A 15,054-nucleotide genomic window follows, 5' to 3' on the forward strand; every position below is an offset into this window, starting at 1 on the left:
CAACCTCCACATTATGCCTCTAGGGCAGGTCTCTGGCTGCTATTTCAGAGGAGTAAGAAACTTCTACCAAGTAAATGTTCATTCCTCTAAATACTAAATGGAAACCACACCTATAACAGCAGTAAGAATCTTGTCTGTTGACTGAAAAAGTACATAATAAAAATAAAAAACCAAAAAGGGGCAGAATTAATGAATACATTAAAAATAAATCAGGCTAAGTATAACATAGTAATGTCAGGGCAAAAAAGAAAACTTTGATGAGAAGAAATATGTGTAGATCTGATAGTAGAAGGATGACTAATAATTCCTTCTTACCCTCCAGATAAAATTGAGATTTAAAAAAATGAGTAAGTGTGAATTTTTCAGCATTTTTGGAAAATGTAGGTGACATTATGCAAATTTAGACTGAATACAAAATAAAATAACAATTTTAATTTCTCACAATTTAAATAAATGCAAGAGAAAGAGAAATTATTACTATTTACAACTCTCTCCATTCTTTACTATTTCTAAGTATTAGTATATCTGACTTTCATATGAGCTACAACATGGGCACCCAGTTTCATGCTGTACTATAACTGATCACTTACCACATAAGCAGTTACAAACTCTTTATTTTGTCTCAATGAAATCTAAAAAAATTAAGGATGGAAAACAGTCTTCCTCGACTAGCTGTTGTTATGCCACTTTAAATGCGAAATTGGTTGACAGTGTTGGTAAATCAAACCTAGCAGGGCAGAGTAAGCATATTAAAGTCATATCAGCTGCCTTTACTAGGCAAAGATGTAAGGATTTTTCCAAGCTAAGTTACTTTCTCTCAAGCCGTGCTGCTGTAATACTGTCAGGACTGAGCTGCTGCCTAACCCATAAAATCAACCAGCCTACTGGGATTATTCTGGTTCTGGTTGGTAGCCTGGTGATTGAAAGCGATAGTTAAAATCTGATCAGTTCATGCGCATGTGGACCTATTCCTTTAACAAACATTTTAATTAGGATTTTTAAATACTTATTGAAAAAAATGCATTCACACTTCACAGGGTATTTCTACAGACAGCCATTTGCAGAACAAAAATCCCAGTTCTCCTCAATCCCATTTCCTTGCTATCGTAAAGTTCCTTTGAAATATGTTTTCCAATCTAACCTTTCATTTTGAAGAGCAATCTGAATACCAGGCTACTGTGTATGCATTAAAATAAAAGGCGAAAAATACAGCCTCCTGTAAAAGTGAGTGTTAACAAAATTTAAACTAATGCCTTAATACTAAAACAACATAAATTTTCTAATTTGTAACCCAGGTGCACACTTGAAAAATAACACCATGCTAGAGAGACGTCAGAGGGGGAAGATGATTCACAACTCAAATAAAATGGGTTTCACAATTATCCTTTCAAATTTCAGCTGCAATAAAAAAAAGCTTTCAATATCAAACTTCTTGCTAGAGTTACTAGGCATGCAAACAATATTAATGAAATATTTCACTATGAACATTAGGTCATTAGACGAGGATTAATATCCTTGTGAGGTGACTAAAATATGCTGGATAGTTAAAAACCATTTCCAGTTTTCAGAGTTTTCACTTTTAACATTCCCAAAGTACAGGATTATGTCCAGATCTGTTCTATTTTTGACCCAAAGGTATCGGCTAATTAAAAGGAATATGTTACTGGTTTTTGAGTAGAAAGAAAAGGAAAAACATACTTTTCCAAAACTTTCTTTAAATTTTTCTCTCGGTTTACTTAAATCGGCTGACTTGCAACAGTTTCCATAATTATCTTGTTAGATCAGCTCAATTAAAAATAAGTGTTTATTAACACAGACTAAATTCGAAAACAAATCACTTACACGCAGTAAGTGATGTGTATATATAATTCTTCCTGCTAAACTGCAAGTTAAAACCCTAACCACGAAATCTCTCCCTGCATTGAAAAACTGGGTCAGGAGTGTTAGAGGATTCAAGTAACCGTAGGCTTTCAATGCACATAAATTATTAGGTCTGTATCCATGCTGTACATGACGCCAGTGGCTGAGCCCCAGGTGTAATTCCCCTTCCTATCCCTTTCAATCTGTGAAAGCCTTTAACTTCAGCTGTAGCTCCCCTCAGCCAGATCTTGAGACCATGGGGGAGATTGGGGTCAGAATCAGGTGACAAAGGCTGGCTTACCTCTAACATAACACTCACAGGGGGAAAAAAACCACAGCTGATAACAAACTCATGATGCCGATGTTAAGGACCTTTCAGATGCTGAGTATCTACTGAACTATCAAGAGGTATATTCAGAAAAAAAAAAAAATTGCATTAGCCAGGAAAAGAGATGAGACATCTTTGTCTTTGCATTCCCTATTCTTGGCTTTCTCACCTTATGCCAAAGGGGAGGAATAAACACACACAAGTGCAGGACTCAGCTGGGGGGCTCAGACACACTGCTGGCCATGGACAACAGCAAGTGGTGCAAGCCCACGTGTGTGCGTCTACAAGCACAGCCACAGACACATCCACTAGACTACAGTGTTTGGTTGTCTTGCTCTTAGAAAACATTAAAACAAAAAATACATTCCCACCACAAAAGTAGTATTATTTGGAAAACTTTTCTCCCCATTGATTTTTAAAGGCTGTAAATATGCCTCAGTGTCTTTAAAAATAACTCCCATGCCAATCCAACAATGTTAAAATGGTTATTTTGGTGCTGTTCTTAAATATAAACATATAGGCATTTCAGATATTCTGAAGAAGTATTAATAGTGGCAGATTACCTATGAGATCCCTGGATGCTCATCAGAAAAATGCATCAACTAGATGAAAAACTACCAGCTATAGAGGGAAGATAAATTAGTTTAGTTTAATCTAAATTCAGCCCATGCCTGTACATGTGTGTGTACACACACACTCAAAGTGGCCTAGACTTCTTCGGGAGAAAAAGGTGAAAGAGAGAAAAATGCAATAGAGAGAGCCTGAGGTAAAAGAAAAAAAAGAAAATTGCGAGAGTGCAGCAATTTGCAAGAGAAGAAAAGGAATGATTCTAAACAGAAATGTAACCCTTCTTTTAGGATTAATTTAAAATAGTTTTAATTTTTTACAAAATTTTTGAAATGTTTTCATTTTATTTGTTTCTAAAATTAGCTGAAATTTGTTAGCTGATAATTTGAAAATTCTTTTAGCTTAATTGTCATTGGGGATAAATTAATTTTGAGTATCTATTATGACAATTACATACAGCTACATTTTCAACTCTAATGCATTTTTAATAACCTTCATCAGCCAGTGATTTGAATTTCAAATCTCCTTCTATGAAGAAGTAAAAATTAGATAGTTTTGTGCTAATCTTCATAATAAATTGCTCTTTATTTACGTCGCAAAGCCTCCCTAACTCCAAGTAAATCAAAACCTTAAATGAAACTTAGTACTCATAAGACTTATTATATTTCATCTCCCTTTATTAAGAGAAAGCAAATTACAGAGGCAAACCTGTTGGCCCTCCCTCATACACCATAACCTGCTGTTTGTACCTGTCTGCCTCCTTTTATAGCTACTGCACAAGGGTCCACGCCTCTTCCCATTTCCACAGCAATATGGTAACCATTCCCCAGCAACACAGACACATAATTCAGACTAGCTTCAAGGGAAAATGTTGTCATTAGGAAAAAAAAGTAAAATCCTCACGTAACATTTTTTTACTAGTGTTATAAACTGCAGTCTAAAAAAATCTAGTCTTTAACTTCCATCATGACCTTTTATTATTTATGTAGTACACCTACTTTTGACACTTGAATAGTGAAAATACATGCACAAAATATTGGAAAAAATACAAATGCAGAGTTGAGTGCTGAAGGCTAGAAAAGGAAGACCTCAATATTACTTTGATTACTAGTTCCGTAAGACTAGTTTACCATTTTCCTGTTGTTTATGGCAGTGGGCCCCACCTGGTCTGATTTATGGCCTTCCTACCCTTTATCTTATGACATATAAATACCTTTATGTTTATTGGCACCTATTCTATACATATTATGATACACATTATCATAAATATATGATTGCATTTGATTTTCCATAACTATTTTTCACCACAGCCAGAATAAATGGTGAATACCATTCTGCTAAGTAGAGGCTTTATAAATTTGTTTGACTGTCATAAATTCATAATGTTTTTCTGACTTAATGGTACAGCCTGACTTCTCTCAGGGTTCTGTACTGGTCATCATACAAGTATATTTCACACAGATGGTTTTACTAATGTTAAATTTCTTTTACACCTTCCTTGCTTCTGAGATGTGTGGATTATATTGGCAGGGAAGAAACAAGGAATTGCATGGTGAAAACAAATGAAAGTCAAAAACACATCCTTTAAACTTTTGATTTGAGTTTAAGATACCCAGATTCCACTTTTCACTTGCATTAAAAAGGAGAGTTTGGTTAGTGCAACTCTCTTTTATATGCTAGTTCAATCCTTTCCTCTTGATTTCCCCCAAAGGACCAATGAGGATGTGCTTCAGAGACCTTAATTCCAGTCTCTCCCCTCCTAAGTGCCTATGCCCCAGCTCCACTGGGGTCCCTGCTACTGAAACCCTCTCTTCCAAGCACAGGATCTTCTTATTTTGGCACTGGCCTCTCCAGGGCCATGTCTGAGAAGTGAACACCTCCCAGCTGCCGGAACAAATGAGGTAGTGTTATTGGAGAACAATTTACTTGGGTGTAAAAACCTGAACAATCCCTCCTTGCTTTCTGTTAATGTGCACCTGTCCTGCTGCACAGACTTTCTTTACCAGGTATACTTGAGCTGAAGAGACAGACCATGTCTATGCTCTTTGCTTCCTTGTTCATTCACCTCCCTCTCATTTTTGGGATTGTTATCTCTGCACCAGTCTCCCTGGCTTTGTGCAGTCAATTAAAATAGATTTATTACTTTTAGTAATATATATTTTCTTCAAAATCTTCCTATCCTATTCTTCGCTTCAGCATTTCTCATATAATTATTTGAGCAGCCAGCCTTCCATCAGCCTTGGTGTTTCTTGCAGATATCCAAAGGATAAGGTGCCTCTCACAGAGTGCCAGAACACTTACTCCTTTATTTTTCTCCCATGCTCTAAGATTTGGTCTATTTCTTCTCTTAATTCAACAATTTTCCTTTCCATGTGACCAAGTGCCAGAGGATATGCATACAGAGAATCGCTCCACAATCTCACCTCAAACACCTGTCTCTGTTCTAGTCTATAAAAATGACAAGTAGTTCCTACAGTGAATACCAGTCTTTAGCGTTGAAAGAACTGGGGGAAACATATTTCATTACTCAAGAGAGAAAACAATCTGAATTTCCATCACATTCAAAGCCTTACAGATGACATGAAACATTTTAGCTGTCAAAGTCAGAAGTTTTTCTAAAAAATATGCACAAAATACAGGTTTGCAAGGCTTTAAACTTTGCCAAAACATGGCTAGATTTCCATGGCAAAAGCAGAATATACATAACTGACACATAGACCACAATATGCTCTACTGTAAAGCAATAACACTAGAGCAGTTCAAAGAAAATTCTCCTGAGACAGTTTTAAGAGACACTAGGAAGATTAAGTATACTTTTTCCATCACCGAAATATACTCAGGAGAGGGCAAGACCAGTTTGACACAATACATGCAGGACAGGGATGTATCAAGAGCTAGTAGCAACTTCAGTGACACATACTTCATAGTTCACAGAAAAGCTGTGTTAGATGGAACCCCTGGAGATCATCTGGTCCACCTTGAAAGCAGTGACTTCAGTCAGGTTACACAGGGCCTTGCTGAGCTAGGTCTTCAAGATTTCCAGTGAGGAAATACTGACCTCTCTGCTTAGCCTGCTCTCATGTTTAGTCGTTCTAAACATCAGTTGGCTATTCTTTTTTTATTCCTTATATCAAGCTAATTTCTCCTGAAGTAACCTCTGCTCATTGCCTCTTGTCCTTCCCCTGAGCATCCTTGAGAACACCTCAGTAACCTTATCAAAATTGGAAGGCTGCAATGTTGCCCCCAGGCCTTCTTTCCTCACTAGTGCAAATCTAGTTCCTTCAGTCTTGCCCCAGGTTCTCCAACCTCCAAGTTCCTCACTGACACTCTCTGGGGATTTTCCTGTCTTGAATAGAGCAGTGAGGGGACCACACTGAGCAGAATTAGGCACAATATTACAGGTCTGGCTCAGTACAGTGAAGCCTTCCAGGCTGAGAGTCCTCATGCTGCTGCCCATACTCCTCCTGAGGCTTTCCAGGACATGGGTTGCCTTCATTGCTGCTGCACAGCTGGCTCAGCTCATCTCACTGCCCAATGAGATCCTCGGGGCCTTTCCAGGAGAGCTGCACTCCACACATTCAGATCCCAGCCTCTTTTATTGCTTTGGTTATCAGGCCGTGGGTGCAGGACTTCTTGTTTAGCTTTCTAGAGGTCATGAAGCCTCCAGTCCTGGAGATACTCAAAACACAACTGGACATGGTCATGAGCAATGTAATCTGACTGATGCTGCTTTGAGCAGGGGATTGAACTAGATGGCTCCAGAGGTCCCGAATTGTTCTAGGGTTCAATGACATTTTGGAAGTTTTACATTATCTTTCTTTTCTCCTCCTGCTGAAATGTTTAAAAGTCCCTCTCCTATCCAATATTATTTTTTCCAAGAAAAAGGTTTGGTCTTCCAGCTTCTTTTAATACTTAATATAACGGAAATACAGGCTTCTATTTAAACAGCTGATTTGCAAGAGCAGAGTGTCCTTTTTGCTGCCAAACTGTACACACACACTCAACTACTACTATTAATTTAGTGCAATAAAGTGTACATGGATCTTCATATAAGAACCACCACTAAGAGGTCTTGGTGTTGCTTTGTGTTACAAGTAGAGATTATCTTTACTTTTCCTACTGTTATTTCCCTCTTTGATACTTAGATTCAGCCACTGATGTCACTTTTGAGGAATTCAACACCACACATTGACACTGCTTCTTTATTTAACCTGTGAATTTACACTTCAAATTAATACACAATTAATACACAAATTAATACATCTAAACTCAAAGGTTTAGATGGATGAATGCATACAGGAAGGGACTCATAGGATAACTTATGCATTTTAGGTTCATATTTGTAGGACCTCAAAATCCTGTCAACATGCTCAACTTGTAGATTTCTTCATTACATTGTTAAGGAAGTAAGATGTTATTGCCATAATACAATCTTTGTCAAAAAAGATTTTGCTTTATTAGTTTGTATGCTGCCCTTTGATGTGCTCAGACTCTCTTAATAGCTTTATTACCAGCACAGCTCCAATTATTCCTGCAATTTGCTTTCTGGTACACAGAATGCTTGCTTTGAACAGCCATGTTGTTCAAATACTTCAATATTTTAAGAGGCATCTGATAATTACTGCAAATCTTTTTGTTTGGTGTACAGAACTGTAGCAATTTTGCCAACAGTTATTCATTTAAATAGGGTTAATTTTAATCTCGTTGGCTAAGTAACAGCAGCCTATGGAAGCAATGTCCTTCATAACCTTCCCATACCAGCCACATGATTTTGCTAGAAGATATCACTTGAAAGTTCTGTAAACAAATATTTGAAGATAATTACATGTCAAAATGAGGAAAAATAAGGATATAGTTTTCAGGAAGATTTAGTTATCTCTGCTTTGGAAGACATGGCAAAATAGGGATGTAAAAACCACAGAAAGTACATTTGGGCACCTCCTTCAACCCCAAAGAGTAAAGAATTACAAAAAGCAATTGATAAATTCTCAATTATTTGCAGGTAAAAACTTGCAATATATTATTCAAAAGTAACATAGTCACACACATTCAATGGGTCCATAAGAAAATACTACATTGAGGTCACCATTTTGAATTTTTCTGAAAGAAGTTTTGGGAAAAAAAAAATTACCATACTTTTAAAGAACAAGGGTAAGGGAAGAAGAGGGAAAGGAAGAAGTGTTCTAAATCTGGGGTGGTTTTCAAAGCAAACAACATCTGTGAATGTGACTAGATCTTCATAAGGTATTCCTATTTAGCGTTCATCAAAAAAGAATTTTTGAGTGAATTTAACCAGATGAGAAAATAAAGACTTATTGAGGAACTGCAGATCAACTAACAAATAGTAGAAGCAGAATGGTCAACAGAGCAAAACCAGGGAGGTTTGAATTTGAGATTTTGAAAAACAGGCAGCATAACAATTATACCAAGAAAAAAAACTGCAGAAGAGAAATTCAAATAATATTTAAATTTAGAGGCAAATCAAGTGTTTTAATATATCTTATCACAAAAATCACACGAATTAACCCTAACACATTTTGATGGCTGTTTGTTCATCTTTCTTTTTAAGAACACCTTTGCAGCTGAGAAACAATGCAATATCATGAGAAATAACATGCCAGATTATAGAAGTCCATAAGGAGACTTCTGATTTGTAGTGAACAAGAGTAACATAAGAGTCTGAAATACTCCACAATAAAGCAGGACTCTTGGACTAAACTGGAATAAGCAGTAGGCTAGTTCACATCTCTTTAGCAATAAGAATCTTTATTTAGGCAACCTGGCAGTGGCAGAGAACACCACGGAAAAGAACAAACCAGAACAACCCACAGGTAACTAGGTGGAAAAAAGGAGAGAGAAGTTCTTATAATGATTATGATAATGCTGCCATATATAAGTATTTTTACTTTTCATTTCAGGGCTGTAATTATATTTGAGAATTGTATGAGCTACCACATATATGACCGTGTCAAAATTCAGTGGTTTCCAAAGTTATCAGGAATTCACTTACCCTGAATAAGCACCTCATGGTTTAAGGTTGTCTCAGTTAGAGACATGGAACTGTGCCGTAGAAGAATAAGTATCTTATTGTTCCTGAATACCGTGCTCTTAAGCACAAAGAGAACCTGTCCCCTCCTTCCTCTTACCAATCAGGACTATCTGGCTGTGTGCTTGTGAGCACATGTGGACAGGAGACCTTAATGCCAAGAAGTGTTCAAGAAGCTGCTGTAGCAGATATAAGAGCTTGCCATAAATCATTGGGATTGCATTCCACAAGTTTCTTCAGGACAATCAACCTAAGAAAGAAATTTGTAAGGTATCTCCTATTGTGTGGCCCTGGCCGCAAGTTTAATCCAGTAAATTACAATTAAAAGGCTACTGCTGTGCTTTTTCTTGATTATTATCTATTTTTGGGGACACGTATTATATAATGTGCTTAACACCATCTGTTAATACAGATATACATTTTTGACTATCAGAAGTCATTACTAAAATGTTTTGCAATTTATTTCCTTTTGCATTTGCAGATTTATATAAAGCACATCATAATCGAACATAATGACAGGAAAAACAACATAAATCTAAAAATCTTATCCTACTTTAATCTTGCTAGCTTAAAACTCAAAACCTTAGAGATAGCTGTTGTTTACACAATCTTAACAGAACAATCTCTCATATTAGGGGGATTGAATCAGTAAGTCTTGATCTCTATGCTAGATATCAGCAATTTATTTATTTGAAGGGTAAGCACACTAGCACTGACAGATTCAAGTTTGTCTTGCTCCAAGACAGCTATATCTCCAACCCACAACACCTTCACTTCATGTGAAGGCTATTTAACTTATAAGTGAAGAGGAAGCATGCATGAATGGAACCGGAAATTTTACAAAGAATGGAAGAATCCTCATTTTGGTATTTATGGACTACTGTTAGTAATTCAGCTATATCATCCTTAAGTGGCATTTGGGCTCTTGAGTAACTCTGTTCTCTGTGTAGCTGGGCCTGAAGTACCTATGATCAAGTTTATAACACAAAGACATGTCTAAAGAACCCTCCCTCACATACCCACACCAGAGCATGTCACTTTTCTCTACAGTAAACCCCAACGTGAAAGTGCTTATTTCTCTTTCTTGCACATTTGCTTCATACTCTGGGGTCTGTGGCAAGGTTTTTGATCCTGATAGGTCAGAATCTATTCTGGTTAGTTGCTCTTCAAGCCCTACTTTGCTCTTTCTAATTCTGCATTAAGAATTAATTGGCCAACTGTGTAATGCTTTTTCTCGTTCATTTGGATACACTCCAGGTTTGGACGTTTGATCTCTCATTTCTAGTAATCTCCATGTTGCTACTTAACCATGCTGACCTTCTGCAATGCTCCTGAAAGTGTCTCCTAATGGGTTACAGGCACTGGTACTGCCTGATCAGTATATCTCCAAAGCATGAAAAATTCACTTTTTATATACCTTTTATCTTCTATTACAGAAATAAGAAATCTTTTTTATTTACGATCTCTTTTAAGTTGGTAAAGCTGTGGTGTCTGTTTTTGGTCTTTTCTGACAGTGTAGGGGTGGCTACCAAGAACATACCCACCCCTGGCATGGATGCAGAGCTATTGCTATTTTATCCTCCCTTTGGAGGGAGCAATGGGAGTCAACACAGCTGTTCTGCACAACCTCTGCAATGAATGTTCAAGAGAAAACAGAACAGCTAAGAGATAAACTTACCTGAGCAAGAGTGCAATGATCTAAATTTACAGTAATGAGAAGTTTTAATTTGATACCAGAAACTGCAATGAACAGATGAGGTCACGTTTTGGCTAATGAATGTAATATGCACTGTTGCTGTCAGGAGGCACTTGTCTAGGACTAATGCCATTACTGTTATTTATAGTAAGAAAATTACTAGTAAAAAAAACCCAACGCCAAAGCAATGCACAACAGCAATTTACAGAATTACAGAATAGCAAACAAACCCATACATATTCTGGATACTGAGCAGGGGGAGGGGAATAATTTTTCTAAAGAGGACAGCTTTTTTACTCATTAATGACTATTTATTTAGCATATGTAAACCAGAAAATCTCTATTTTTATTTGTCTAAGCTTTGTGTTAGCAGTTCTGGGTTTTTTTCTTTGTTTAGCCCCTTCTATAAATTACACTGCCCAGTACACAAGTTTATTATGTAAGTAGGGGAGATATATAGTCATCCAGGTAAAATACTTCAAAGAGGAATTTCATTTAAGCCTCATTTCAAGCTCAAACACGGAAAAGTGGAGACCTTGATGAGTTACTTATATCAGGGTACTGTTTGCAATCCTGAATATTGATTTGAACACAGATGAATCAAAGATATTAATTTTTGTTATATTTCCACTTGAGATGTAAAATTTTCTTCTATATCTCTGCATAAGAAAGCTAAAAAAATTGCACAATACAATCTAACTCTGTGCAACTGCTAGGCCTTCTCCCAAGGTAACGTAGATGATCTGAAAGTCTAAAGGACATAAGTTCCTAGAGAAACACAGTGCATTCTGAGTACTCCTCTACACCAATCCCTTCTACTACTTACAAAGAAATTGTACAGGGAAAAGGATCTCAGGGTTGATATATCTAGTCTTATATGAATTCTAGTGAATGAGCAGAGCCTTTTGTCCCTCTATGCACATTGTCCTTTAATAAGGAGTCAGGCTTGCAACTTATATTTAATTCTTACTTTAAAAAGCACAGAGTCTCAGTTCTTCAATATTTAATATTTTTTTTCATTGATTCTCAGTGTTCAGAGTTAATCTTCAATTTTTCGTACCATATGCCCTCTTTATATTCTGTGATTGAGAAAGGAAATGGAGAATTTCAAAACAGGGCTACTAGTTTGCACTGACTAGAGATAAATACGCATTTTGAACAACTTCAAAATATAACAAACCAATAAACAGCTCTAGAAAAGAAAGAAAGAAAATCATGGTATTTTCATCCAATACCAGCAATCAAATAACTAAATTTGATCCTATAACAACGTGCACTGTTCCCTCAATAGTCACACTCGATGACTATTCACAACTCATGCACATCTACTTCACCACTATTTTATTTATCAGAATGGAGGCAATTGAGAATAAACACTATGAAATAATAAAATATCCTTGGAAAAAAAATCAAGCCAGAGAATAAGAGTCTGGGTTTCTATTTTGTGATAATATAGCCTCAGAAATGATTTCATGGCTTAACTTGAAAAATGGGTATAATCCAAGTGAACAGATACAAATCCTCTTTCTCTACAGCCAGAAACACATTATCCTTTTAAATAGGAAAGAGTATCCATTTCTTTCTCTTTCCATCCTATCCCCATGGAATGGAATAAGAGGGGAAAATCCAGATGAAAAAGAGTAACACCCCTCCTTTCCATTTGCAAAGGGCGACTCTTCCATCAGTACTGCAACACGCAGCTGCATCTGTATCTATGTTACTTTCTTAGCTTCTCAAACAATTCCTGCATTTCACATTATTTTTTCTACAATGATGACTGTTGACAAGCAACATGCAAAGCCTTTCTGAGTCCTTTTACACATTAGGTATGCTATAGGTGTAACAGGCTCAAAAAAGAATTAAAAAAAAAAACAACACAAAACCTTCCCCAAAGCCTTGCAAAAAAGCTGCAGCCGCATCAGAAGCCCACGTTGGAGCAGGCTCCTGGCCTGTGCACCCACGGAGAGAGGAGCTCGTGCTGGAGATGCTTTGCTGGCAGGACTTGTGTCCTCACAGGGGACCCACAGTAGAGCAGTCTGGCTACTGGAACTTGAAGGCAAATTTGTAGTTCAACGGTAAAAATATCACACCTGCCTTCAAAAGATCTAGGCTTACATTAACACCTTCTCACTGCTTGCTGTGTGGCACTTGGTTCAGTCATCCTTATGTTTCAACTTGACAGGTTTAATGGAATATCTAACATTGATATGTCATAAAGCTAACAGTGACTTGAGAGAAGATAATAGGACAAGCACAGATCCCTGTCCTGTTTTAGGCTTAGCCAACATCAAGTCTACTGACAGCCTTGGAGGGGCTGGTAATAGTAATTTACGAGACAGAAAGAAGAACTCATGCTCAGATATCTTGTTTCCCATCACAGAAGTGTGAGAGATAGAGAAAGCAGGGAGTATCTCATTCAGTGAATCCCGATTTTTTACTGTTAAAAATCCTTTTTGTTGACAGAGCTTGTAAATCCTGAGTTCTGGGAAAAACCTTACACATTCAAAGAGTGTCACCATTACAACTGAGGTATGTAGCATTTTCAGAATTTGTTTAATACTTAGGTAACAACTACTGATTAAACATTTGAATAGGCAGCCAATTTTACACACTTCCAAATTACGAGTGTTTAAATAAAAAAAAAATATTCTGTTGCTTCACACACACTAAGGGCTTTGTGTTCATCTGGAAAAAACTAGTGTGATATTTCACCTGCATCACTGAGACTTACGGATGTTTTACTGTGCTTTTATTGCCAGGATTAGGTTTTCAACACGACTTTCACTGTATTGTTTGCAAACCAGACATATCAAGAACACACTCTTCCCAAGGAAGAGTGATAAACAGGCAATGCTTCAGTTCACGAGAAAGGCATGACTTACCTTGTGAAAGTTCCTGAAATATGCTGCCTTCTCATCTGGAAATTTTTCTAGCCTCCTGGGTCCTTTACTGGAAGCCTTCTTGAAAACCAACCAACAACGCCTAAAAATCTGTGAACAAAATCAGTGGATTCTATTAGTTTTTCTATAAAGGTGGACAGTATCACAAATGCATTCAGTTACAGAATTGACTTAGGAAGAAATTTTAAAATGACAGTGTTCTACTTTAAGAGTCTGGAAAATCCTGAGAGCATCAATTATTTCTACATAAGTATACCAATTTGTCAGTTTATGCATTTTGATTGCCAATCCTTTGTAAACTTCTTTGCTTCAATTTCTGTCACCACTGCTAAAACTGACAATTCCTGAGATGCAAGTAAATCCATGAACTTTGAATAAGAAAAGCATTGTAAGACTGTCATTAGAGAAAGTTCTTCAAAAATCACGCATTTCTAGCTTTCACGTTTGTCTATCCTCTTTTTCTATGAGAGGATTGACACCATTGAGAAACATCCATTGCAGCTTTTAACACAAAACAGTCATCACCTTTAGCATCATTGTGCACACAGAAAAAAACCCACAAGGTTGAAATAAGAACGAATGTGGCCATTTCTGGTTAACAACATCTAGTTCTCTCAGTTCAATGACAAACTTTCTAAGGAAAAACTATGCAGACCAGTAAATTTTGGGAACATGTAGTGAAAAGCAAAATCCTCCTGAAAATTTTAATGAGAAACATGCCGGATTTTGCTTAGAAAGCATTGTTAAACAACAAGGCAACAAGGGTACTTTATTAGACTACCTACCAAGAATTCTGATCATATTGCCATAACCAGAATTTTAAAATAAGAATTAAATTATCAAATAATCATACACTTGCAGTTCAAAGAGAAGATGATTAATGATAATCCTCTAGACTATATTATGCAAATAAGAGATTAGATATCAATCTAGTTTTATAATCTATGGCAGCAGTTCACTTCATGCTTCTCTCCAGTGCTTGGACAGCTCTATAAACAATACCATATGAAATTTTATATTATTAATTCAAGGATGCATTGAAAAAAGTCCCAAACACAATACTAGTTAAAGATTCCACTGGCCATACATGAAGAGCCTTAATTCAGTACAAACTCTCCAAAATTTAATGACACAGCACAAGAAATACAGTAGTATTAAATTTGGATCAACCATATCTCCCATTACAAAAAAAAGCCAGATAATTAAAAAATACTAAGGAAATATAAGCAGGCAGAATTTTCCCCTCAGTCTGTTGTCTAAACTGAGTACAAGGAGAAAATGTAGTGTCATTAAAATAATTAATCTTAATTAACCACATTATGACATAATACTACTGACACTATCCTGTTGCCACTATCTAAGATGAATGTTATCAGTCAAAATTAGTGTCTTCTTTTATAGAACTACCATTGGGCTACAGTATCAATATGTTTAGTTATCAAGAGTTTTAGAAGAAAACATGGAATGTAATTAAATCCTTTGCAAGTATACTCCTTACAAACAACACAACTTTTAGGCTTTTTCTACTAAGGTTGTAAAGTGGCAACTGTACAACTGTACTTTCTATCTCAGAAATTACTTCACCTATCCTGAGGGAAAGCAAAGACAATATCATACTTCCTGAAAAAAAATGACATTACACTTTGGGACATCATAA

General features: G+C 36.5%; 1 protein-coding gene across 2 annotated transcripts in view; it reads right to left on the reverse strand.

Annotated features, from left to right (window-relative positions):
- DOK6 (docking protein 6) overlaps positions 1-15,054 on the reverse strand; it is a 253,569-nt gene that overhangs the window by 145,104 nt on the left and 93,411 nt on the right. For both annotated transcript variants that reach the window (XM_032121098.1, XM_032121105.1), the window contains exon 2: positions 13,380-13,487. In XM_032121098.1, coding sequence (XP_031976989.1) covers positions 13,380-13,487 — 108 coding nt within the window. The remainder of the gene's footprint in view (positions 1-13,379; positions 13,488-15,054) is intronic.

This window comes from Corvus moneduloides, chromosome 1 (genome assembly GCF_009650955.1).
Source record: "Corvus moneduloides isolate bCorMon1 chromosome 1, bCorMon1.pri, whole genome shotgun sequence".
Classification (NCBI taxonomy): Eukaryota; Metazoa; Chordata; class Aves; order Passeriformes; family Corvidae; genus Corvus; species Corvus moneduloides.